Source organism: Monodelphis domestica, chromosome 4 (assembly GCF_027887165.1).
Source record: "Monodelphis domestica isolate mMonDom1 chromosome 4, mMonDom1.pri, whole genome shotgun sequence".
Taxonomy (NCBI): Eukaryota; Metazoa; Chordata; class Mammalia; order Didelphimorphia; family Didelphidae; genus Monodelphis; species Monodelphis domestica.
This window is the reverse complement of record NC_077230.1, coordinates 10,322,479-10,348,950: the sequence shown is the minus strand read 5'-3', so window position 1 is coordinate 10,348,950 and position 26,472 is coordinate 10,322,479. Positions and strand designations below refer to the sequence as shown.

Below are 26,472 nucleotides of genomic sequence, written 5' to 3'. Positions count from 1 at the left end.
ACAATCAAGGTCTAAAATATGGTTCTTCAGGGATAATCCCCTCAAAACAATCTGATGACTTTGAAGTATTGGTGATTCGGATGCCATCATTTTTCTTCCTTCCATACAATAAAATGAAAATAAAAAATAATAGAGTTTTAAAATATTTACAGAAAATAAAAAGATCTAAAATATATAATGCATTGTTAAAAGATGAGAGTGGTGGTATAGCAGAGCTATAGACAGACATATAGACAGAAAGCTAATTTCAAATTCAAAAAGACCTGAGTCCATGTTGGAAAACAATTAGTAAAAGTTGTTATCAACATGTAAAAAAAAAGACCCAAGTTCATTTTCTGCCTGTGATGATATGTTATGGCAGTGTGACTCGGGGCAAGTAACTTCTCAATGCCCCAGATACTTGCCACTTAATAGAAGTTACTCCTGAGGAATGAAACACTCAAGTAACCAACATGGCATCTTTTTTGAAGTCTATTTCCAAATAAAATAAATTACCTGTATGATTTGAAAATTGGACAGAATTCACTGTATCAATTTCGAATCCCAAAACCTGAAATAGAAAGAGAACAAAATTTAATGACCTAAAATGAGTTCCTAAAGTCTAGAATATTCCTAAAAATAAAGGAAATGATAAAAATTAGGATATATTTCGATAATTGCATACCTACTTCAAAGCTTAGAATTTTGTTTAACATATAGAAAATGCTATGGAAATCTAGTTTAGAATTTATAATCAGTTAATAGAATAGAGCATACTAAGACAAGAGGCCCAAAATAGAAGCACAGGCTAAAGGTAGGGTACAATTACTATCATGATACACACAGGAAATACCTAATTTAAAACACATTTTCATGACCTGTATGCCTCTGTGTATATAAAGGATCAAAAGCCATTTTCCCCAAAATGAACAAACTTCTCAAAAGAATTGCAAACTATTAGCAACAATTTGAAAGGATGTTCCAAATCACTAATAACAAGAGAAATGTAAATAAAATCAATCCTGAGGTTTCACTTTACCCCCAGTAAATTGGCAAAGAAGACAAAAGATGGGAAGCATTCATGTTTGAAGAGCTATGGGAAGATAAGCAAAGGAGTGCATTGTTGTTGATGGAACCACATAAAGCACTAAAAAAAGTTTGGAAAGCAATCTGGAATTACACAAATAAAATAACTAAAATAGTCATACAATTTGACTCAGAGATTTGATTACTTGACATATATCCCAACAGGAAATTGACAAGAAAGTATCAAAATATAAAAATATTAAGCTGGATACAAATGGATACCTGCTGGCATCATGGTACATGAATGAAATGTACCATTACTGTGCTATAGGGAAACAATTTGCATGGACAAGGAGAAACAAGGGAAGATTTTTATTATTTGATATAGAGTCAAGTAAGGCTATGAGAACAATAAACATAATGAAAGAATAACAATTATTCATGGTAGTACTGTAGGCAGCTTTGTCTAGAATTCATCCTCACTTCTTCCTTCCTTCTTTTTTTTTTTAAATAACTCCAACATTCCATCTTAAAATCAATACTGTGTCTTGGTTCCACAGTAAGGGCTAAACAATGGGGGTTAAGTGATTTTCTCAGGGTCACACAGCTAAGAAGTATCTAAGGTCACATTTGAACTCAGAACCTCCTACCTCACATAAAGGGTGGAATATACAATCAGCAGAGTGGTGTAGAAATGGCATGGAAGAAGTGGCATGAAGCCCTGATTCTTGGCAAGATAGGGTGAAAGTTCATTTATCAAAGTCTAGGATGAGCCCATGGTAGTAGAGTCCAAAAGTTCCTGTAAGGGAGCAGAAATGATAACCAAAATGGAGGGAGTATGGTCTGTAGATGGACAGGAATTGAGTCCAACTTACCAACCTCACCTATAGTTTGAAGAATCTATTCTCTTCTATTTTTTAAAAATGGGGATATTTTCCTTTGCATAATCCTCAACATCTCCACCTTTCCTAATCTCCAAAATCTTTCAAAGGACATTAAGGTAGCTAAGCAATCAATCATATCTACTAGTTTTTTGGTACTTCAGGATAAGGTGTGCCTGGATCAGATGATTAGAACTCATCAAGAGAAACTAGGTATTATCTTATTTCTCTTGGCAACGAACTCCACATTAGCTATTTTTGTTCTGTACTGTTCTGGTCTCAGCAGCAACATATCAACACCCCTATACCACTACTAGAAATGAGAATATCATATTTTGCATTTTCCCCACACTTTGAAAAATATTTTTTTCTCTGCTTTGAGGGTTTGGATATTTTTTTTCATTTTTGTCTTTACATATTTCTCAGCACTACTATTATAAGCATTAGAAATTTTATTTGATATTGTTTCATATTTCAATTTTCCATTGATGTGCTTGAGTTGCAGATTATATTTAGCCCAACTTTCTTGCTATTTTGGCAAAGATTATTAGTTGTTAAATTACATAATTATGATAAGCATTTAAAGACTTTCTTCTATTCCTACTGAAAGTATATACGTAATCGATTTTTAAAGTTGTTTCTATTTTAAGTTTCCTTTCATTTTTATTATATTTCATTTTTCTAGTTCCCATGAGTATTTTTATCCTATGCTGAATTTAAATATGAAAGACTATTATTGAATAATGCTATTTATAGAATAAAGAATGATTCAGTGCCAGTGTCACTGATGGTGTACACACAGAATGCTGTTACTGTCACACTGCTACTCATGTGCATCAATCATGTGCTTCAATTTTATTTGCTTCTAAATTTGCTTTATTGTATCATTATGATTTAATACTGCGTGTAAGGTTGTAATTTGCCTATTGCCATTATGGATCAATCCACTGACCAGAAAGGTTACAAGTTTTACACACACACACACACAATACTTGGAAATCTACCTGTCAGGAATTGTAAAAACACTTTATACAAATAAAATACACCTAAATAATTGGAGAAACATTAATTGTTCATGGGTAGGCTGATAAAACAATAAAAATGGCAATACTATCTAAAATACTTTGTTTATTCATTGCCAAACTAATTAAATTATCAGAGAATTACTTTATAGAACTAGAAAAACAAAAAATAAAATTCTTCTGGAAGGAGAGAGAGCTAATTCAAATTTATAGAAATAAAAGCTATTCCTAAATTGATAAGTAGTAAACAGGTAGTTTTCTTTTTTTCCATTTTTATTGTCCATATTGGTCATTGTTGTAAGAGCAGTTATACATACCCCAACCCCCCAAATAAAACCAAAGATACCCTGATGTGAAAGACAACTCCAACAGTTCTTTCTCTGGAGGTGGATAGCATTCCTCATCATAAGTTTTTTAGGATTTTCCCAAATCATTACATTTTCACAGATAATCATCATCCAATATTGCTGTTATTGTGTACAATGTATTCCAAGTTCTGCTTATTCCACTCTGCATCAGTTCCTGCAGATTCAGCTTTTTCTGAAATCATCTTGCTTACCATTTCTTATAGCTATTATACTATTATAATTAGGCTATTATATATTTTATATATATATATAATAGTATATATAGCTATATATACTATTCTTATAGGAATAGTATTCCATCACCAATATGTACCACAATTTGTTCGGTCATTCCTCAATTAATGGATATTCCATAAATTTCCAATTCTTTGCCACCACAAAAAGAGCTGCTATAAATATTTTTGTACAAGTAGATCCTTTCCCCTTTTTTATTATTTCTTTGGGATACTTTAGGCCTAGTAGTGGTATTACTGGATCAAAGAATATGTGCAGTTCTATAGCCCTTTGGGCATAGTTCCAAATTGCACTCCAGAATGGTTGGATCAATTCACAACTTCACCAACAATGTACTAGTATCCCAATTTTGCCACATCCCCTCCAACATTTACCACTTTCCTTTAATGCCTTATTGGCCAATCTGATAGGTGTAAGGTGGTACCTCAGCATTATTTTAATTTGCATTTTTCTAATCAAGAGTGATATAGAACATTTTCCTATATGATTATTGATGGCTTTGATTTCTTCATCTGAAAATTGCTTGTTCAAATCCTTTGACCATTTATCAGTTGGAGAATGGCTTGTATTCTTATGAATTTGAATTAGTTCTTTATAAATTTGAGAAATCAGACCTTTATCAGAGACATTTGTTATGAAATTTCCCCCCAGTTCCTTGTTTCCCTTCTAATCTTGGTAAGATTAGTTTTGTTTGTACAAAAGCTTTTTATTTTAATATAATCAAAATTATCCATTTTACATCTTATAGTACCTCTTTATCTCTTGTTTGGTCATAAATTCTTCCCTTCTCCAAAGATCTACTAGGTAAACTATTGTGTTCATCCAATTTAGTTCACTCTAGATCTAAATCATATGTCCATTTTGACTTTATGTTGGTATAGAGCATGCAATATTAGTTTATATCTAGCTTCTGCCATACTATTTTCCAATTTTCCCAGCAGGTGGTTTTTAAAAAAATTATTATTAAAGAGTGAGTTCTTATTCTAAAAGCTGGGATCTTTGGGTTTATCAAACAATAGGTTGCTAAGGTCATTTACCCCTGTATATTGTGTATTGTCATCTACTCCACTGATCTGCCTTTCTATACCAGTACCAGATTGTTTTGATGACTGCTGCTTTATAGTACAGTTTTAGATCTGGTACTGCCAAACTGATAATTTTCAAAAGAAAAGTTTAATCAGCTCAGCAAGGGGTGTGGGGGAGAGAATTTACAAGGAATGCAAAGGACAAGAAGCTGGAGATGGATCATCTGTCAGTCAAATGAAGATTCCACTTGGAATGTGACTGGGAAAAATTGGAGGCAAGAGCCAACTGCTAAATTATTTTTTCTGGTCTTTGGGAGCTGATAGTAGTGACCTGAAGAAAAGGCTTTTGCTTCTGGCTGACCTGAAGGAAGAAGCTGGTTCTATCTCTGGGACTTGTGATAATCAAGTTGGAGGTGACCTGGCTCATTTGAAGGAAGAAGAAGAGAAGAACAGTAGTCCTTATATATCTCTCTGACTGGTTCTGTTCTATGCTAGTGACTGAATTGCCATTTCTCTCAATATCCTCCAACATAAGACTCACTGTAGAGAATAGGGATAGCCTACCCCTCTTACCTTATCCTCCATCCTTGTCCTGTCTTCCCCAAATAAACCCCTTGTTTGACAAATAGGATTAAGAACTATTTCATTGGAACCTCATAGCTCACTCTGAGTGACTTGAAGGAGACTGAAGAAGGGGGGAGGGAAGGCTGAAAGGCTTCTGAAGAGGGAGGTAAAGGGAGGAGGTTAGGCAAAAAGGAGATAACTATCTGATCCATTAGATATCAGTATCCATCAAATTACACCCTCAAAATATCATCTATTACAGGGGTCAAGAGGAGAAAAGGAGAGCATAATTAGTTGCTGCAGTGATAACCTGGGAAAGAATTGAGGGTGTCAAGGGATTACAGATTATGGTGAAGATAAAGAATGTGTTTTGGGGCTACAAGGAAAAAGGGAAGGATGGAATGATAATAGATTATGATCAGAGAAGTGAATTTCTCAGTTAACAAACCTGGAAGTTGTGCATTAGTGAGGGATGGCAAAATCAAGAGTATGACTGGAAGAACAGCATGGAGGAATAGGTCATGGGAAAATGATTAAGTTGAAGAACCGAGAGGCAGAAGTGTTTAAAGGAGTATCAATATTTATGTTGAAATCCCCTAGTTTAAGGGAAAAAATTGGGAAAGCGAGATTGTAAGCCAAGGATTGAACTCATTAAAGGAAGAAAGAGAGTATCCTAGAGTCGACAGCAGCATTTTTTTTTCTGACTTACTAAAGAGATTAATCTACTCAGCTGTGAATTCAAAATGGGCTGTCTTTTGGAAAACATCTACAGTGATTGGTAGATGGAAGAACTTAGGGGAGGTGACATAGGAGATTTTGCCCTTAAAAATAACAGCTCAGAGAAGAGCTGGAAGTCATTCTGAAACATTCAAATTGAGGAGAGGTCATTCTGAAACATTCAGATTGAGGAAGGACTGATTCTGAAATATTCAGATGGAGGAGGGAGCTGGTGAAAGCAGTTGAGATGAAGCTGGCCTGGTGTCACTAGAATTCTTGTTTAGACAGACCTTGTGGTGAGTGTTAAAAGACTGACTGACTGATCTCTCTCTCTTAAGACTCAGGTCTAGGCCATGTTGGCTTAAGGCCCTTCATACTTATTTCCTTTTCCTCTCTTTCTCTCTTTTCTTTAATTCCACATTTGTATTAATTAAAATCTCTATAAAACCCAGTTGACTTGGGTATTTGAATAATTGGGAATATTTCCCTGGCGACCACCTTATACTTGATTTAAAAACCAAGACACTGTAGTGAAACATATTTTCTGCGGTCAAATTTACTCACCCTCTCTTATATCTATCACAATTTATATCTTCCACCATTTTAACTCACTACAGTTTATGGGCTTCACTATTTTATATCTCACAAACCCAGCTGACTTGGGTATATTTAATAATTGGGAATTTTTCCCTGGTGACCACCTTATATTTTATTTAAAAACAAGGCACTGTCTTGAAACCATATTTTCTGCGGTCACAATTTTAGCCAACCACTCTTTTATCTGCCACAATTTATATCTTCCACTATTTTAATTATTACAGGAGCAAGGAATATTATATCTCCCCTACCTGGAATGGGGAGTTGAGGCAAATGATAAGTATAGCCAGAGTGTTATCAGAAACTAGGTCTCCATGAGAACCAGAATATGGAAGGTATGGGAAAGAAATTTTTTTTTAAAATTAAAGCAAGTTTGTTGCCTATGAAACAATATTCCAGGGAGGAACAATGGAAAAAAAACAAAGGTAGCTAAAGAGTAAGATAGTAGGAGTTGGATTGAAGGGAAAAAGAATAAAGAAGTGAGTAGTTGGGGATGAGAATTAGGTTTAAAAAATGGTTTCAGAGGTGAAGTATGACTGGGCAGGAGTTTGTTAATCATGCAGGAAAGAATTAAAGTGGCTAGGTTATCCATATCCCTATGGTTTAGCTGCCAGGTGAAGTCCTCTCAGGGTCTTAAGCATCTCCGGTGAGGGTATTGGTGAAAAGGAACATATGAAAAGGCATAAAAAGGAGTTAAGTAAAGATGTCCACTGTAACCACTATTGTTTCATTTGGTTCTAAAAATACCACTGACAGAAATAAAGAAAAATAAATGGAAGGAATAAGCATAATCGAAGAGAAAATATTTTTTTGTTGATAATAAACTGGTTTAGTGAAGAAACTCTAAAGATTCAACTTAAAAATTAAAAATAACTAATAACTTAAGAGTTACTGAACAGTGGCATAGATTGCCTCTATAGATAATGATTTCCTCCTCATCTGTCTTCTAATAAAGACTGGATGAATATCTGTCAGGGAATTGTAGAAAAGATTCTTGTTCAGATGTTCAGATATGGGTTTGACTACATGATCTTTGAAGCCCCTTCCAACTCTGGAATTCTGTGTACTTTCTGACACTTTCCAAATATATGTCTTTGCTCGTGTTATTTCCTATGTCTTGTTGTGGTGAAAATTCACCTTTAAAGATTGTTATAATATTAATTTGTGGTCGCCAAGGAATTTACTTATGAAATTCCTAAAATGAAACACTCAAGTCAGAATGGAGTTTATGGTGGTTTAATCACATTGGGAGTAAGGAAACAGGACAGGGAGTGAAGGAGAGAGGAGGAAAAGGAAAAAGGTTAACTCAACCTTCTGGTTGAGCCAGAGGGAGATTAGGCACTAAGGCCAAGGTAGAAGGGAGAATCAGTCCTTGACTCACGTGACCGATCTGAAGGGAAGCTGTCTGTGGGCCTCCACCTTGCTCAAGCTTCTAGCACAAACTGGCGTCTAGCTCTGTCCACAGGAAGTGAGCAAATTCCAGAGGCTGTTCTCTACCTCACTTCCTGTGCCTCACACGTGCCAATGGTGGCTCAAGCTTGGCTTAGGACAGCCCAGGTGGGCAGTTAGTTATTTCTGATTTGTCATTGACTAGCACATGCCCGTGTAGTGTGGGTGTGCACGATCCGGGGTGCTAGACCAAGCAAGATGGAGATTTTAAAATTCACAATCTGAAATGCTGCATTACTCTTCCCACATTCTATCGCAGCTCAGGCCACTTCCTCCAGAAAGTAATGTTTGATCTGTTGGTAGTAATATTTCATAGCATATACCAAAATAAGCTCCAAATGATTATGACCTAAACACAAAAGGTCATTTAGTACAACAAATTAGAGAATAGAGTGCCCTCCCACAATTACATATAGGGTAATGGTTCTTAAACAAAGACTAAAAAGGATAAGAAATAAAATGGACAATTTGATTTCCAAAAAACTTCAAAACAATAAGAAGGTGATATAGTCTGCCTTTGTAGATAGTGATTTCTTCTTCATTTGGAGTCTTAAAATGACAGCTGGAACAGTTGCCAGGCACATTGTAGAGGGTATTCCTATTTAGATATAGGTTTGATTAGATGATCTTTAAGGTTTCCCCTTGCAAATCTGGAATCTAAGGGTTTACACAGCTTGAGGGTAATCAGGAGTGTGATCAAAGTCTTCATTTTAACAGATCTAACACTCTTCTATCTATGCCTTTCTTTACTCATGTTATTTCTCTATACGTGGATTATTACATGTTGAAATCCTACTCCTAGGGGCAACTAGGTGGCTCAGTGGATAGAGAACCAGGTGTGGAAACAGGAAGTCTGAGGTTCAAATGTGGCCTCAGATACTTTTTAGCTTTGTGACCCTGAGCAAGTCACTTATTCTCCTCCCCCACCCTCATCCCCCCAATTCTCTAGCCCTTACTGTTCTTCTGCCTAGGACTGATACTTAGTATTGATTCTAAGTCAGAAGAGTTTTTAAAAAATTGTACCCATGCTCAGTTCATGTGCTACTTTCTCCAGGAAGCCTTTCTTGATCTCATTTGATAGTTAATATCTTCCCTGCTTCTCAATTTTATTTGTACCCCTCCTGCATTTATTTACATTTTCCTTACAACTCTATTCTTTGTTGAGAACTTAATCAACAAATATAGAACATTTCAAAATATAAAGAACAAAGAAGAGGGTTGAGTTATATAAGAAACAAAACTGCTACACAGGTTTTTGAAAATATATTGTTTAGAAATATAGTAACAAAATTGCAATGATCTACACATTAAAAACATTTCTTTCATGATCTTTTTTCTTTATGCCTATCACTACCCATTAACTCACCTCACACTCATCTTAATTAGAAGCTCTGTGATATGTATGGTCAAGCAAAACAATATAACACATTGTCTATGTCGGAGGACATGTCTGATTCTATATCTCTAATCCAATGATGGTGAACCTTTTAGGGACCCCATGCAGGGCCGCACTCAGCCCCCATACTGAATATAGTGCAGGGGAGGAGTCAGACTCCCAACCCGAGATGGGGCAGAGCCAGGAGGCTGCTGCTTCAGAAGTATGGGAGGAAGCTCCAGTGCCCCACTCCCCAGAGTTTAGGGGGGGAAGGGCAGGCCAGCTCCCAGTTGGCTCCTGCCCTCTGGGGGATAAGTCTCCTCATGCATCCTCCCTCCCTGGGGGTAGGTGAAGCAGGAGGGTAGGAGGAGCAGCAGCACCACCTCCACCAGACTAGTGGCCAGGAAGGAAGGAAGTAGAGATCTTCTAGGGGGTGGGGCCCTGCCAGTGTGGGGAGGGGAGAGGAGACCTCATATCTCCTTGTCCCAGACAGGAGAGAGAAAAAGAGAGGGGTATGGCCTGAGTGCTCTACTCAGGGGAGGGACTAAGTGCAAAGGGGTAGTGGAGAGGAGGAAGGAAGCAACTGCAGGGAGGGGCATGGGTGTGCCCACAGAAACATCTTTGCCCAGCAGTCTTGGACATGTGTGCTACAGGCTCACCCTCACTGGCTCTAGTCCATCACTTCTTATACATTTATCATATTTCACTGGGTAGGATAGTTACTTGTGCACATTTTGTATCTCCTTAACCACAGAAACTATGTTTTATGTTTTATCTGTAAGATAGTAGGCATGGTGTTGTATGCTCAACCATCTGCCCACAAGAAGTTCCATTTAGCTTAGACATACATGGCAATGAAATGGGAACAACAAAATCAAATATAGCTGATGAAGTTCTGTGTGTGAAAACATAACATGGTGGAAATGGGGCTATAAATATGATCCTACCCTTTGATCCAAAAATATCACTTCTACTTCTGTATCCCAAAGAGACTTTTTTTTTAAAGGAAAGGAAAATGACCTATATGTACAAAAAAAATTTATAGCAGATCTTTTTATGGTGACAAATGACTGGAAATTGAGGAGATATCCATCAATTGGGGAATGGCTGAACAAGTGATGGTTTATGATTGTGATGAAATATTACTGTGCTATAAGAAATGATAAGCAGGTGGGTTTGTACCCCAAAGAGATAATAAGGAAAAAGACTTATACAAGAATATTCAAAGGGGGCAGCTGGATGGCTCAGTGGATTGAGAGTCAGGTCTAGAGATGGGAGGTCCTAGGTTCAAATCTGGCCTCAGACACTTCCCAGCTGTGTGACCCTGGGCAAGTCACTTGACCCCCATTGCCTAGCCCTTACCACTCTTCTGCCTTGGAGCCAATACACAGTATTGACTCCAAGATGGAAGGTAAGGGTTTAAAAAAAAAAAGAATATTCATAGCTGCGCTCTTTGTGGTGGCTAAAACTTGGAAAATGAGGGGATGCCCTTCAATTGGGGAATGGCTGAACACATTGTGGTACATGTTGGTGATGGAATACTATTGTGCTCAAAGGAATAATAAGGTGGAGGAATTCCATGGGGACTGGAACAACCTCCAGGAAGTGATGCAGAGTGAGAGGAGCAGAACCAGGAAAACATTGTACATAGACTGATACACTGTGGTACAACTGAATGTAATGGACTTCTCTATTAGTGTCGATGCAATGTCCCTAAACAATCTGCTGGGATCCAGGAGAAAAAACACTTTCCACAAGCAGAGGACAAATTGTGGGAGTAAAAACACCGAGGAAAAGCAACTGCTTGACTACAGGGGTTGAGGGGACATGTCTGAGGAGAGACTCTAAACGAATACTCTAATGCAAATACCAACAACATGGAAATGGGTTCGAACCAAGAACACATGTGACACCCAGTGAAATCGCGCGTAGGCTATGGAAGAGGTGAGGGGGGGGTGGTGAGGAAAAGAAAATGATCTTTGTCTCCAATGAATAATGTTCGGAAATGACCAAATAAAATAATGTTTAAGACTGAAAAAAAAAGAAAAAATGATAAGCAGGATGAATTCAGAAAAATCTGTTGATTTAAATGAATTGATGGCAAAGTGAAGTGAGCAGTAACAAGAGAACATTTTACACAGTAATGGCAATAATGTACAATGATCAATTGTGAATGGCTTGGGTGTTCTCAGCAATACAAAGATCCAAGACAATTTAAGAACTTATGATAAAAAATATTATTCAACTCCACAGAAAGAATCTAAATAAACTGAAGAATACTTTTCTTACTTTATTTTTCTTGGTTTGTTTTTTTTTTAATTTTGATCTATATTTTCTTTCACAACATAACTAAAATGGAAACATACTTTACATGACTGAACATGTAAAACATATCAAACTGCTTGCCTTTCCAGTGGGGGGTAGGGGATAGAGAAAGGGATGGAGAGAATTTGGAACTTATTTTTTAAAAGAATTTTTAAAATTATTTAAACATGTAATTGTATAAAATATTTTTTAGAAGGTTAACTCAGGGAAAAAAAGTGTAACTATGAGAGCATGGGAGAAGCAACAGTAGAACGAGATTAGGAAACTAAAAGATCTCTATCCTGAGGATAGGAGAATCCTGCTAAATATTGCCATGGGATTGAAGGACACTGTGGAGATATGGAGATGTACACCTGTGGTTGGAGAAGGGGACCTTGTGATGTGTTTGGTATGGAAAGATTTTATACACCAGCAGGCTACTTTGTCAAGGAGAATACTGTGCCTCCATGGGCAACATCTCACTCAAAGAGAAGGGATATACATTCTTAAAGGCACTTGGAATCCAGAAGAATGGGTAAAAGACACAAAGAAAAAGAAGAGGTAGAATGACTTTCAAGAAAGAGACCAACTGATCCTATTGAGGACAAGGGGAGAAGTCTGGGATGCACAAATAGACTATGAGCTCTTTAAGGGCAGAGTCTATGTTTTGGTCTTGTTATCCCCATAGTCCCTGGCATCTAGTATGTGATGGGAAAATGATAGATGACTGACAATTTTAGATACAGGTAACTTTTAGGATTCCATATTACGGATGTATGACAATGCTTTTAACAACAACAACAAAAAGTTAAACAGAGGAATTTGGGTTTGATCCTAAAGGAATTTAGAAGTTATTAGAATTTATTGGGGAGGGTATTGACATATGTGAATTTTAAAACTACTCCACCCTACTCAGACCATACTTTAGAAGATTTGATTTAGATATTTCCTGATTTTTAACAATGGAGATTCTTGGTCTAATGTGAGAATCAGGTCTTGGGAACTCTACATTGCTCCACCCTACTTAGTTTAAAGAGGAAAGGAATGTCTGCACCCATACTCAAGGATTAAGTACCTATGAAGATGGCCTTCAACAGACATGTGCAGAAACAGCTGACAGACCCCTGGGCTGTCCTAAGTCAAGCTAAGCTAACATTGGTACAGATGAGATGCAGGAAAGTGACGTAAAACTGTCTATATAGGGCATGTCACTTCCTCTCTTTGGCCTCTTTCCCTGCAGATGTGGCTCTGGCTGGCAGCAGGCTAAGCATTCCGACATCTTGGCATGGTGGCAGCTATTTGTCTGGGTTTTGGCAGTGAGTTTGCCCTTGGGCTAATTCAGGTTCAAGCATCTTGGCTGAGCCCTCTTGGAGTTCAGGCTGATTCCTTCCTCCTTTATTCTCTAAAACCTTATCTTCCTAGAGTCTCTAATCTTCCCCCTGGCACTAGCCAGGTGGGAGAAATCCTAATCCCTTTCCTTCTCCCTTCTTCTTAATTTCTTTCCACTATATTAATTAAATCACCATAAATTTCCAGCTAACTTGGGTATTTTTTTATTTGGAATATCCATGGCGACCAAATAATTAATATAGTTTAGGTCACAATGCTAAAATTATCCTTTACACATACAGTCAGACTTGTGCTTCAGAAAAATCACTTTGGTTGTTGTGTCTAAGATGATTTGGAAAGAAACTAGAGGCAAAAACACTATTTAGGAAGAAACTGAAAAATAGATCAGACATAAGGTAATAAGGACCTGACCTAGCCTAACCATGTGAGTAATGAAAAAGAAACAAGAAATATTATGGAAATAAAAATTATAAAAATTTAGAACTGACTGGATATGGTGAAGAAAAAGTAGTTGAAGATACCAGGTGGCAAATCTGGATGACCTGAAGGATGGTGGTACCCTAGCCAGAAATAAGAAAGTTTGGAAGGGAGGTGGATTTGGGTTTTAAGGTTTAGCAGCAGAACCATTCCTGAATGATATGAAGCCTTTTTCAGTAATCTTATTTCTTAATGTTCTCCTATCACCTTCAAATTGCTTTGTAACTACCTATTCATATACATATATCTTTTCTGGTATAAATTAACTTCCATGTGGGCAAGGATTGTTTTGTTTTGATGTATCTTGAGGTTTAGCATAATGCTTTGTAAACTACAACTATCAGTTCATTTCTGTAGGGAACTCTTAATGAGGAAGACCTTCTACCAATGTAAACTGGCAATTTATAATCTTAAAGAGTTTTCCTAGAAGAACCCTGAGAGGTTAAATGACTTGCCAGCTCTCCATCTGCTATACCACACTGACTATAGAGTTGGTTAATAAATATATTTGGTGGACTAAGGTAAACTAAGATCTTTTAGGTTTTAATTACTTATATTTTGTCTCCTCCAAAACTGATTGAGGTTCAGTTCTATAAACAAGAAAATCCTAATTTAAGCCAACTATATATAACAATTCCTATCAGAACAATTCTAATTGAACATCTGGATTCTTGCCCAACTAGCCTTTTGGCAAATGTAAGTGGCAACCTTTGAAAACATGAATCTCCTTTCCCCACTATTTTATTAGCAACCTATTTAGCATGATAGAATATTATTAGGGCTAGAAGGAACTTCAGACATGTAATTTAATCTTAAAGGTGAAGATACTGAGGCTTGACAGATGGAAAGGCAAAGATGCCTACCTCGGGACTTTTTCTTCTACACCACAAAAGTTGGTCTACTAACTTTCCTCAAACTTGACATCCCATTTCCTATCTCCATGACTTCATACAGCTTTTCCCTTTCTCTTTCTTCCTGAGTGTTCTTCAGACATATCCAAACATGCAAATTGAGACTACAGAAAAATAAAATAAAATAAAAATGGAAGCATCCACCAACAATGGCTTTTTACTTCTATAACCTGTTTCTGTCTTCTATACACTTTCTCTCCTACATAACAATGAGAAGGAACAGAGCCAAATTTCTGGTGACCCAAAGATTAAGGAAAAAAAATCTGTCTTTGAGGGTGTTCAGATTTTTTCCCCTTCTACTTTAAATTCCTATGGTTTTAGTCCATCTTCTTTTGTCTTGTTCCACTTCCTTGCACACTTAGTTGATCCTTCTTCCTTTGTTATTTTTCTACCTAGCTTTATCATTTGACTTCCTCCAGATGAATGGGTACATGAGAATGGTTTGTTCCAACGGCCATAAAGGTGACGGAAGCAGATGCTGTGGAGCACTTCGAGCATGATCAACATGGTCAAGTCAAGGTCAACTATTGTATCCCAAGTAACTGCCAGTCATCCTGACTTTTGTCTCACTACTGGACTTTGTCAAATAAAAAGGTGAAAGACAATGAGATCAAAGAAATAAAAGCAATAGCAGCATTGAGATCAGTGCAGCCTAAAAATCAACATAGTCATAGGGAAAGGAGTTAGCTCCTCAGTGTTTTTTTTGTGTAATCGTGTAGGCCACATTGTAAGGGATTGTCACTACAGGAGGCAATTTTCGAGACAATTGAATAGAGAAAATAGTTTTAATAATGGATATAATAATGAATGAAGACAGAATTCAAAAGGATGGAATAATAATAACAATTTTAATAATATTAAGAGATATCAAGGACAGGTTAATGCAAATGGGTGTCCTAATGCTTGTTGTTAAGGGGTTCAAGCACCTAATCTGAATACTTGCAGGATTGGGTAAAGTCTGGAGCTAGACCAAAGTATAGCAAGGTAGTCCAGAAGGGAGATCAGAACAAAGGTGCATGTTCATTATGAATGTGTACCCAGAGTTCTCAAGTGTTGGGTGAATCAATGCAAAATGGATTTAAGGTTAATGGCATTGGAAGTAATGAGGATAATGTTAATGAACCTGTAAATAATGTAACTGAAACAAAAGGAGGTATGATTAATGTTAATGAATGTGGGGAAAAAGAAAATTGTGATGTAAAAATAGTTGAAAATTCTAATAATTGTGTAATAATGGAAAATAATGGAGAATATAAAATGGATAAAGATGATGTGATTGTAAATGTGAACAATGGAACTGTAGAAATTAAGCGAACTAATGAGAGTAGTGTTAAATCTCATGAAGGTGATGTAAAATCCTGGTAAAATCATGCAATTCAAGCAGATGTGTGTTTGGATGGACAGGAGATGGCTTAGCTTTGCACTGATGTCACTGTGTTTGCTCCTGTGTTGGAAACATTCAAAGCACCAAATAGAACAGAACTACATGTGTCTGTGACTATTGGAGACCAGATCTATGATCTTCTGGTTAATACTGGTGCAAGCAAGTCAGTGTTACAAAATCCTCCTGAAAATTGTAGAGCTGTTGGTACAATGGAAGTAGTGGAAACCACAGGAAGATCACAAAGAGTAGCCAAATTGCAACCAAAGATGGTTTCTTTGGGTTCATTAAGTGTAGAACATGCTTTTTTTGTGTATGCCGGGTTGCTCAATGAATCTCTTAGGAAGGGATTTGTTGTGTAAACTAAGGGCAACAATCCACTATACTCCTACTGGAGAAATTTCATTACAGCTTCCAGAAGAATCTTTGAAAGCCTTTCCATTGCTTTTCTTAGATTCAGTGAGTACAGAGGGTGAATCAGGTTCAGTTTATTCAATACCTGATAACATCCCTAAGGATCTTTGGTCAAAGTGTTCTACAGATGTGGGATTTTAAAAATATGCTATTCCAGTCAGGGTGAGGATTAAGGGAGGACCAGTTCCTTGTGTACCTCAATATCCCTTGACTAAAAGAAGCAATTGAGGGAATAAGACAAATTACAGAATCCCTAATCCAACAAGGGATCATAATACCTTGCTTCTCAGAATTTAATACACCCATTCTTCCTATTAAAAAGCCAAAGCTAGATGAGAGAAACCTGTGTATTGTTTTATCCAGGATTTAAGGGCTGTTAATGATTATATGATCAAAACTCATTCTGTTGTACCAAGTCCAGCTGCTATAATTTCTTCCATTCCAAATCAGGCAAGATATTTCACTCTGGTAGACTTATACTCAGCTTTTTTCTCAATTCCTATTCATGAGATTCCCAAAAGATCTTTGATTTTACTTGGGAAAAGACAACGTAGACCTGGACTAGTTTGCCTCAAGGGTTCTCAGATTCACATAGCCAATTTTCACAAATTTTAAATAGAGACCTTAAGAGTATAACATTCAAAGAGAGCAAACTGATGCATTTTGTGGATGATATCCCCCTTGTGTCCCCAAATGCAAAAGTGTGTCTTAGGGAGAGCAGGATTCTTTTGTTGGAATTGTATAAGCATGGGCATAAGATCTCCATGGAGAAATTACAGTGGGTTTTGCCTAGAGGGCAATATCTAGGTTTTGTGTTATCAGAAGGTTCAAGGAGTACCAGCTGATACACTGAAGGTGACTGCTCCAAAAACTAAGAAGCAGTTCAGAGCTGTTCTTGGAACAACTGGGTTCTGTAGACAATGGATACCTGGTTACAGCCAAATAACCGAGTGTCTAACTGATTTGACCAGGAACACAGAACCTGAACTTCTGAAATTTAAACCTGAACATCTGTAAGCCTTAGCTAAGCTTAAGGAAGTCATTTTATCTGCTCCGGCTTTGGGTATCCCAGACTATGCAAAACCATTCCAATTATTTGTTAATGAGATCAAGGGAATTGCTTCTGGAGTATTAACATAGACTCTGGGACAAAGTTATCATCCTATTGGGTATTATAGCTGTCAGCTAGATCCCATAGCTGCTGGTACCTGTACATTGTCTAAGGGGGGTAGTTGCTGCTGCTGTGTTAGTCCAGAAGTCAGACAATTTAGTTTTAGGATGTCCATTGACTATGTACTGTTCACATCAAATAGAAGCACAAATGAGAAAATTTTGTACTCAAGCTTAATTCAGATCAAAGAATTTCTAAGTATGAAATTATTCTCCTAGGTAGTAAGAACATCCAGTTGAAGAGATGTAGTATATTAAGTCCAGCTACACTTCTTCCTGATCTACCAAAACATGGTTAGCCATTATATGAGTACGTGGAAGTAGTTGATTTAATGAACATGGATTTGAAAAACACTCCTATTGAAAATCCAGATTTGTTTTTGTTCACTGATAGTTCTTTCTATTTGTGTAATGGTATTCATTGCAGAGCTAGTAGATTTGAAGCAAATCTGTCTTCTAGCTGATGATAAAAGTGCAAATATCTATATGGATTCTCGGTATGCTTTTTTCTGTGTGTCTTGCAACAGGGAAAATCTGGAAACAGTGTGGTTTTATTACTGCATTAGGAAAACCAATTGCACATGCAGAAATAATAACTGAGTTGCTAGATGCTATCCAGAAGCCAAAACAGCTGGCTATAATCCATTGCAGAAGTCTTACTTTTGGTAAAGACTCAGTGTCTAAAGGAAATCATAGAGCTGATGTAACTGCAAAGTATGCAGCCCCAAATGCTTTAATGGTATGTAATGAATCTTTCCACTACTGAGTCTGCTGATTTACAAGCTTATGTAGACTCAGGGATTCAAACATGGAAGAAGTTTGGAGCTAGGAAAGAACATGGTATATGGGTTTCAGACACTGGGAAACCACTCTTACCAAAAGACTTTTACACCTACTTCTGTCAAGCCATACATAAAAAAGGTCATTTTGGTACACAAGCTGTTGTGGATTCTATCAAGAAGCAGTGGGTAGTGCCAAGAATAAGTACTCTTGCAAATAGGATATGTAGTAGCTGTTCTGTATGCCAAAAATTCAATCAAGATGCATTCAGAAAGGTTTAAGTGGTAGACCTTTAGCATACTGCCTATTCAAGAGTTTGCAAATAGACTATATTTCAGCCAAAAGCTGGAAGATACAAGTTTTGTCTTGTAGATTGGTTAACAAAATTGCCTGAAGCATTTCCATCTAATACAAATACAGCTAGTTTTGTGGTAAAAGTGTTGTTTAGGGAAATTGTTCCTAGATTTGATATTCCAATTACCATAGATGCAGACAGAGGATCTCATTTTACTCAAGATATTCTGAAAAGAGTCCATGAGTATATAGGAATAACACCCAAGTATCATGTTCCTTATCATCCACAAAGTTCAGGTCAAGTGGAGCATTTTAACAGGGAACTCAAGACTATGGCGGGGATGATATGTGCTGAAACTCATCTAAAATGGCCAGATATTCTTCCCATAGCTTTGTTTTTCCTACGTACATGACCTAGAGCAAATCTGCATGTGTCATCCTATGAAATGTTATTTGGTCATGCAAGCAAAAATTTGTAAGGCTATTTATATATCTCTCTTGGATGGAGATCGTCCAGTTGCTTCATATTTAATTGCTTTACAACAAAGGTTTAGAAAATTGCATGACATGGGAGTACTGATCCAATCTGGTCCATTGGATTATTCTCTCCATAATTTTCAACCAGGTGATCAAGTATATGTGAAAATTTTTGCCAAAACATCAGCTACACAAGAAAGTTGGGTTGGTCCTCATACTATTGTATTAATTTCACCTACATTAGTGAAAGTAATAGAAAGAGATTCGTGGTTCCATTGTTCTCATGTAAAATTAGCTCATAGAATTGATGATGAAAGTGCAGAAACAACAGGGGTAGAAGCAGGAGAAATTGAAGGAGAAGAAGAATTGGTGGAAAGCTGAGATTTCATTAGTCAAATTGAGTCTGCAGTCAGAAAGATCAGTAAGGAGAGGACCATTCCAGTGGAAGAGGAGGATCCAGAGACAACAGAGGACATTGTGCAGAAACTGGATGATTCACAGAGGACAATAACATAGAGACTTTTAAAGAGAAATTTTCAATGAAGAGGATCAGGTGATTAATGGACAATTAATTGGTAGTGAGATTTTGTGTTAGGTAATATGTGGGAAAAAAAGACCCCTACCCCCTTATACTTGATTGGATTTTAGTGATAATGATAGGTTTAAGATAATCAGTATTGTGATTCTAAAGTGATTAGTATAAATTCCATTATAATCTTAATACAATCAGTAAAATTCATAATTTTTACAAGAATTTCTAACTAAAGCATAAAAACTGCTTCTAACGGGATATCTAACCCCTCCCTAAGTTTGTACTTCCCTTTATCATAAGATGCTGACTATCCCAATATCATGTCCCAATATGACACAAACACCATGCACCCTTTCCTGTTTGGAAATAGTCATCTCTTCCCCCAAATCAGATGAGCGAGAGGTAACGGTCATTTGATTTGACTAAGTCATTAGTCTAATGACTAATATGGGCTTTCTGAAATGAACTAACCAATCAGCTTTGTAATTAGGTAAGGTCTATATGATGTTATATCTTGTGATCTTGTACGGAAGTACTCATTTTGTTATATAAACCAGGTCTCAGCCTCTGGGCATTGTCTCTTGCCGGGGTCCGACAATGTACTACATGCAAGAGAACGTTTTTATTGGAAGACTTAGCCCTCTTCCAATAAAATCTAACTTTCTACCTTGACTTGGAGAAATTTGGCTTTTTGACTTGTGATTTTTAAATTTCCTCCATCTTGCTTGGTTTAGCACCCAGGAATGTGCACACCCACACTACACGGGCATGTGCTAGTCAATGGCAAATCAGAAATAACTAACTGCCCCACTGGACTGTCCTAAGCCAAGCTTGAGCCACCATTGGCACATGTGAGATGCAGGAAGTGAGGTAGAGATCAGCCTCTGGAGTTCGCTCACTTCCTGTGGAGAGGGCTAGACGCCAGTTCTCTCTTGGAGCTCAAGCTTGGAGGAGCCCCTCAGACAGCTTTCCTTCAATCGGTCACATGGGTGAGTGATAAGGATTGACCCTGCTTTTTCCTTTTGACTCCCAGGCCAAACCCTTGAGCTCCTGCCTCCAGCTCAGCCTGGGCCGAAGCAGTTGAGCTAACTCCTTTTCCTTCTCTCCTCTCTCTCTCCCTCTTTTAGTTTCTTCCCCCTGTTGTAATTACATCACCATAAAACTCCATTCTGACTTGAGTGTTTCCTTTTAGGATTTATGAGTAGAATCCTTGGCGAGCTATAATTAATATAATCAGCCTATAACCATAAATTTAAATCTAACAGTTTTTATGTATCTAAATTGCTTATATGGAGTCTGTGGGTTTCTATTTCACAAAACATAGGAGGTGAGTATGCAGGGAGATGCAAATACAGAGAAAAGATTCTAGAATGTGAGGGGAAAGTGTGAGACAGTTTACTGGGCTTTTCAGCTGAGTCTTTTTCTGGTTTTGATCTGGAGAGACTGGCTACTTGCCCTTGGCTGTTTCTACCTTATCTTTCCCATCTTACCTGCGTCTCTGTTGGCTGGTTGATAATATAGAGAGCTTCCTGGTGTGATCCTGAACCATCTGTCTGTAGGATTATGTCTGAGGTCCATCTGGATCCAGGGCCTCTCCTGGGCCCCGTCCCACCTAACTGCCAAAACCCACTACCTCTATTACCATCAAAAGGAGGGTTTGGGGGTTAGTGTAGGTTTATTTATATTAGGGTCTGGAGTCTTTAGACAGATAGGTAAGAATCAGTGTAGTTCAAATCTGTGAAGATTCCTGGTGACAGGACATTTGGATCTGGGGGTTTAGGTAGCTGACATTAGCTTAGACTTATCCATATCCCCTTTCCACCTTCCCTAGTTTAATAAATCCAACATCTGTCCCTGTTATACAGTGGTCTGTGTTTGTTACCTCAGGATAGGCTCTGCCTGGACTGGACCTGTTAGTCTGTCAGCCCATAGTTGGCCTTCCCAAAACAGTTATCCTTCTGATACTGGCCTATAATTAACCATCTAATCCCACCCCCAAACCACCCTCCATTACAACTTTGATGATTCTGGAAGAGAGAGGCTAATGACTATGTACATCTCTGCCTTACTTAAATCCAATTTATTCCCAAGTCACGACATCACTCTACGGTGTCATTGGTCCTCTTCAAAATGAGGGATGAACAACATAAGTTGGCTAAAATTTATTCCCATAATTAGAAGGTGGCGATTAAGTGTTAAGAACAATACTAGGGGCAACTAGGTAGCACAGTGGATAGAAGACCAGGCCTGGAGTTGGGAAGACCTGGGTTCAAATCTGCTTAGATACCTCCCAGCTGAATGGCCCTGGACAAATCACTTACCCCAACTGCCTAACCATTCTTCTGTCTTAGAATTGGTTCTAAGACAGAGGAAAAGGGGCTTTTTTTTTTCTTTTGAGAGAGAGAAAGAACAAACAATACTAATAACAACATGAAAAGCACTATATAAATGAAGTATGCTAAAGTCCAACTCTGGATGGTCATATCAAGTTGGAAAAGCTTCAAATATAGGCTGATAATAAACAATTGTCACCAAGATGACAGCAATGATGAATTTTTCAACTACAGTAACTTTTTTTTTGGTAATTTTTTTTTCATTTTACCAGTTATATGTAATAATAAATTTCCAAGTAAGCTTTCCAAAGTTATATGATCCAAATTGTCTCCCTTCCTCCTGCCCTCCCTCACCCCCTCCCAGAACTGTCAAGCAATTCGATCAGGGTTACACAAGTATAATCATGCAAGACATATTCCATGTTGTTCATTGTTTAAAGTGAATAGTCCTATAAAACCAAAACCCGCAAATAAAAACTCAAATAAACAAATGAAAAATTGTATGTTTTTATCTGCAATTCCCTACTCCAACAGTTCTTTCTCTGGAGGTGAAGAGCATTCTTTGTCATAAATCCCTTAGAATTGTCCTGGATCATACCCATAGCACTGCTGGGTTTGTACCCCAAAGAGATAATAAGGAAAAAGACATGTACAAGAATATTCATAGCTGCACTCTTTGTGGTGGCCAAAAATTGGAAATGAGGGGATGCCCTTCAATTGGGGAATGGCTGAACAAATTGTGGTATATGTTGGTGATGGAATACTATTGTGCTCAAAGGAATAATAAAGTGGAGGAATTCCAAGGAGACTGGAACTACCTCCAGGAAGTGATGCAGAGCGAGAGGAGCAGAACCAGGAAAACATTGTACACAGAGGCTGATACACTGTGGTACAATCGAATGTAATGGACTTCTCCATTTGTGGCAATGCAGTGATCCTGAACAACTCGGAGAGATCTATGAGAAAGAACACTGTCCACATTCAGAAGAAAAACTGTGGGAGTAGAAACACAGAAGAAAAACAACTGCTTGATCACATGGGTCAAGGGGACATGGCTGGGGATGTAGACTCTAAATGAACATTCTAGTGTAAACAACAACATGGAAATAGGTTCTGATCAAGGACACATGTAAAACCCAATGAAATTGTGCATCGGCTGCAGGAAGGGTGGGTGGAGGGGAGGGAGGGAAATAATATGATTATTGTAACCAAGGAATAATGTTCTAAATTGACTAAATAAATTAATATTAAAAAAAGAAAAGAATTGTACTGGATCATAATACTGTTGAGAGTGGCTAAGTCTATCACAGCTGATCATTTCACTGCTGTTCCTGTGTACAATGTTCTCCTGGTTCTGTTTACTTCATTCTGCATCAGTTCATGTAGGTCTTTCTAGCTCTTTCTGAAATCATCCTGACAGTTCCATATCACTATCATATACCACAATTTATTCAGCCATTCTCCAACTGATCAGTTTCCAATTCTTTGCCACCACAAAAAAAGCAGCTATAAATATTTTTGTACAAGTAGGTCCTTTCTCCTTTTTTTTTAATGTCTTTGGGATACAGACCTAGTAGTAACAATAAATCTTAAAGATGACCAAATAATGTATGGGATAAATCTAATTTTCAAGGGGAGAGGACTATACATGTGAAAAAAAGCAGGTTCTTAAAATACTAAAACAGATGTAAATATAAGCTTTTAAAATATTTTACTTTTAAAAAATATTAGTTGATGCCTTTTATTGTTATGTAACATTTTCTTTAATGGCCTGCTTATTTAGCAAGCCAACCTTTGTAACAAAGGCTAAAAAATACTTCACCAAAACTAATATACCAATCATCTCTGACAGTTAACAAACATTTATTAAGCATTGCTACGTACCAGGGGCTGTGCTAAGTGCTCAAAATACAAAGAAAGGCAAAAATAAAAAGTTCATGCTCTCAAGGAGTCCACAGTCTAATTAGGGAAATATCCAAACAATCACATATACAGGATAAACTGGAGAAATCAATAATAGATGTAAGGCACAGGAATTAGAGGGGGATTGGAGAAAACTTATAATTGGTCATATTTTATCTGAGACTTGGAGGAAGCCAGAGTAGGTCAGAAGGCAAAAAATTCTAGCCATGGGAGAGAGCCAATGAAAATGGCCAGAACCTAGAATATCTTCTGCTAGGAATAGCAAGGAGGCCAGTGTCACTGGTCATCTGACCAGCATCACATAGAAAACATCAGAAGGAAAAACATAGGAAGGTAGGAGGGGAGTCAGGTAATGAAAGGCTTTGAAAGCCAAACAAAGGATTTTATGTTTGATTCTGGAAGTGATAGGGAGACAACAGAAGTTTACTGAACAGGGTCAGTGTGACTTGAACTGACCTATACTTCAGGAAGTGTAATTTGATAGCTAAGTGGAACACATAGTGTAACAGGGAAAGAAAAGGCAAGGAGATCAACCAGACGACTACTACAATAGTGCAAGTGTATGTAAGGGTTAAAATTAATGGTTTGACTAAAATGTGAGGGAATGTGGTCATCGAAATTATAATTCAAGTCAAAACTGACTTTTCAGCATCTTTATTTACAAAATGGAGGGAAAGAGTAAGGTAAAGAAATGTGAAAGAGGGGAAAGTGAGAAGTCTGGCTTATCACCCTAAATATTTGCTCTGGCCCCTGGCTCTACTCTGGAAGGGCTCCAAAAGCCCCAGAGGTAAATTAAGCAAGGGTTTCACCCATGCAGCCTCCTCCCAGAGAAAGGCCTATCTGGTATTAATCTCTCCAGAAGTCAGGAAAGGAAGTTCAGCTTTTTCCACTCAGCAATCCAAAGTCCAAGGGGACATGGTCCCAGAGCAGTCTTACCAAATGTTAGAGTCCCAGGTTCACATTGAAGAAGATGATCCTCCACCAGCCTCCATAGCCTTGAAAAGGCTTAAAGACTGCCCTCACAGGAAGTTACAGCCACTTTTAAAGAGAAATCCTGGATTAAAATCTGACCTCAGACACTTCTTAGCTGTGTGACTAGGCAAGTTACTTAACCCTAACTGCTTAGCCCTTTCCACTCTTCTGCCTTAAAACTGACACTTAGTATTAATTCTAAGACAGATGATGAAGGTTAAAAAAAAGGGACAAGGAAAGGGCTACTAAATGAGTACTAGATCTCAAACTGAACTAAAAAGCAGTTATTAAATTGATTTGGTATTGGACAGATTAAATAGCAAACAGAAAACATAAACACAGCAGAGTAGTTTTAACCTCCAAAGACTCCACTCACAGTGTGGGGAAGAACTCAGTAATATGAGAAAAAAGGCTGAGAAAACTAAAAAGCAATCTAGCAGCAATCAAGGTTAGATCAGTACCTCACACCAAATACCAAATTAAGATACAATCGAATGCATGGCATAAACAATCATATAAACAAATTAGAGAAATGAAAAAAAAAATTTAACTTTTAAGTTTACTGATAACAAAGGAATTCATGAATTAAAGCAATAAGGAATTATACAACATAAAATGTACAATTCTGATTCTGTAAAATTAAATTTTTTTTTAACAAAAATCTAATGTTAAAAATAAGGGAACTAGGTAAGTGGGAAAAAACCTTTTCACTAAGTTTTTCTCATAAAGGTTTCTTGTCTAAGATACACAAGAAACTGATTCAAAGTAATAGGTCTGAGATCCCTGATAAACATTTGACAAAATAGAACAGGAAATTTTCTTTCTTTCTTTCTTTTTTAAAATTTTTACCTTACATCTTAGAATTAATACTGTGTATTGGTTCCAAGGTAGAAGAGTGGTAAGGGCTAGGCAATGGGGTTTAAGTAATCTGCCCATTGTCACACAGAGAGGAAGTGTATGAGACCAGATTTGAACCCAGGACCTCCCATCTCCAGGCCTCTATTTACTGAGCCCTCTAATTACCACTTGAACAGGTAGTTTTCAAAGCAAGAAATCCAAGCTCCCAATAATCATGTGAAACAGTGCTCTAAATCACTACTGAATAAATGTAAATTCTGTCAGCCTTGAGGTTCTTCTTCACATCCAAAGGATAGCAAAGAAGACAAAAGAGAAAAATGAGAAGTGCTGGAGAGACTAAGAGAAAACAGGAACACTAGTGGAGTTGTAAATTGATTACTTATTCTGGAAAGCAATTTGGAACTCTCCAGAGTTACTAAATCATACATGCCCTTTTGACTCATCAATACAATTACCAGATCTATATCACAAAGAACTTTAAAAAATGTACAAAAATATTTACAGTAGCTCTTTTGTAGTAGCAGCCAAAAGTTAGAAACTGTCCTCCTTTATGCCTAAATCTTATACCCAAATGGAGTTTCTCTGGCTATAACATGTGAAATTTTGGCCTAAAACTAATTTCAGCCAGACTTCTTTCCAGTTTTACCAGTTTATGATAGTGAGCTCTTACCCCAACAGCCTAGATCTTTCAGCTTAACAGATAGGAGGCTACTGTTTGTTTCTGTCTATTGTATACCTAATCTGACCCACTGATCAACCTCTATTTCTTAACCAGCAACAAGTAATTTTAATGATTATTACTGTTTTGGAGCATCATTTGAGATTTGTTACTGCTAGATTCTTTTCCTTCTTACTCCCCCCCCCTCCCCATTGTTTTTCTTCGGATTCTTGACCTTTAGTTCCTCCAAATGCAATTTTATTATTGTCATTTTTATGATGCTAGCTGGGGTTATCCTAAATATTTCTCTAATTATGTTGGTTTGACTTCTGTAAATAGTATTTTGTAAGTGTATTCATATAATTCCTTTGGCAGATCGACTACCAAATATTTTATACATT

At 37.3% G+C, this 26,472-nt stretch overlaps 1 protein-coding gene across 2 annotated transcripts in view; it reads right to left on the bottom strand.

Annotated features, from left to right (window-relative positions):
• Positions 1–26,472, bottom strand: part of PDXK (pyridoxal kinase) — a 107,017-nt gene that overhangs the window by 71,048 nt on the left and 9,497 nt on the right. For both annotated transcript variants that reach the window (XM_056797101.1, XM_056797102.1), the window contains exon 2: positions 496–550. In XM_056797101.1, the coding sequence (XP_056653079.1) occupies positions 496–550 (55 nt within the window). The remainder of the gene's footprint in view (positions 1–495; positions 551–26,472) is intronic.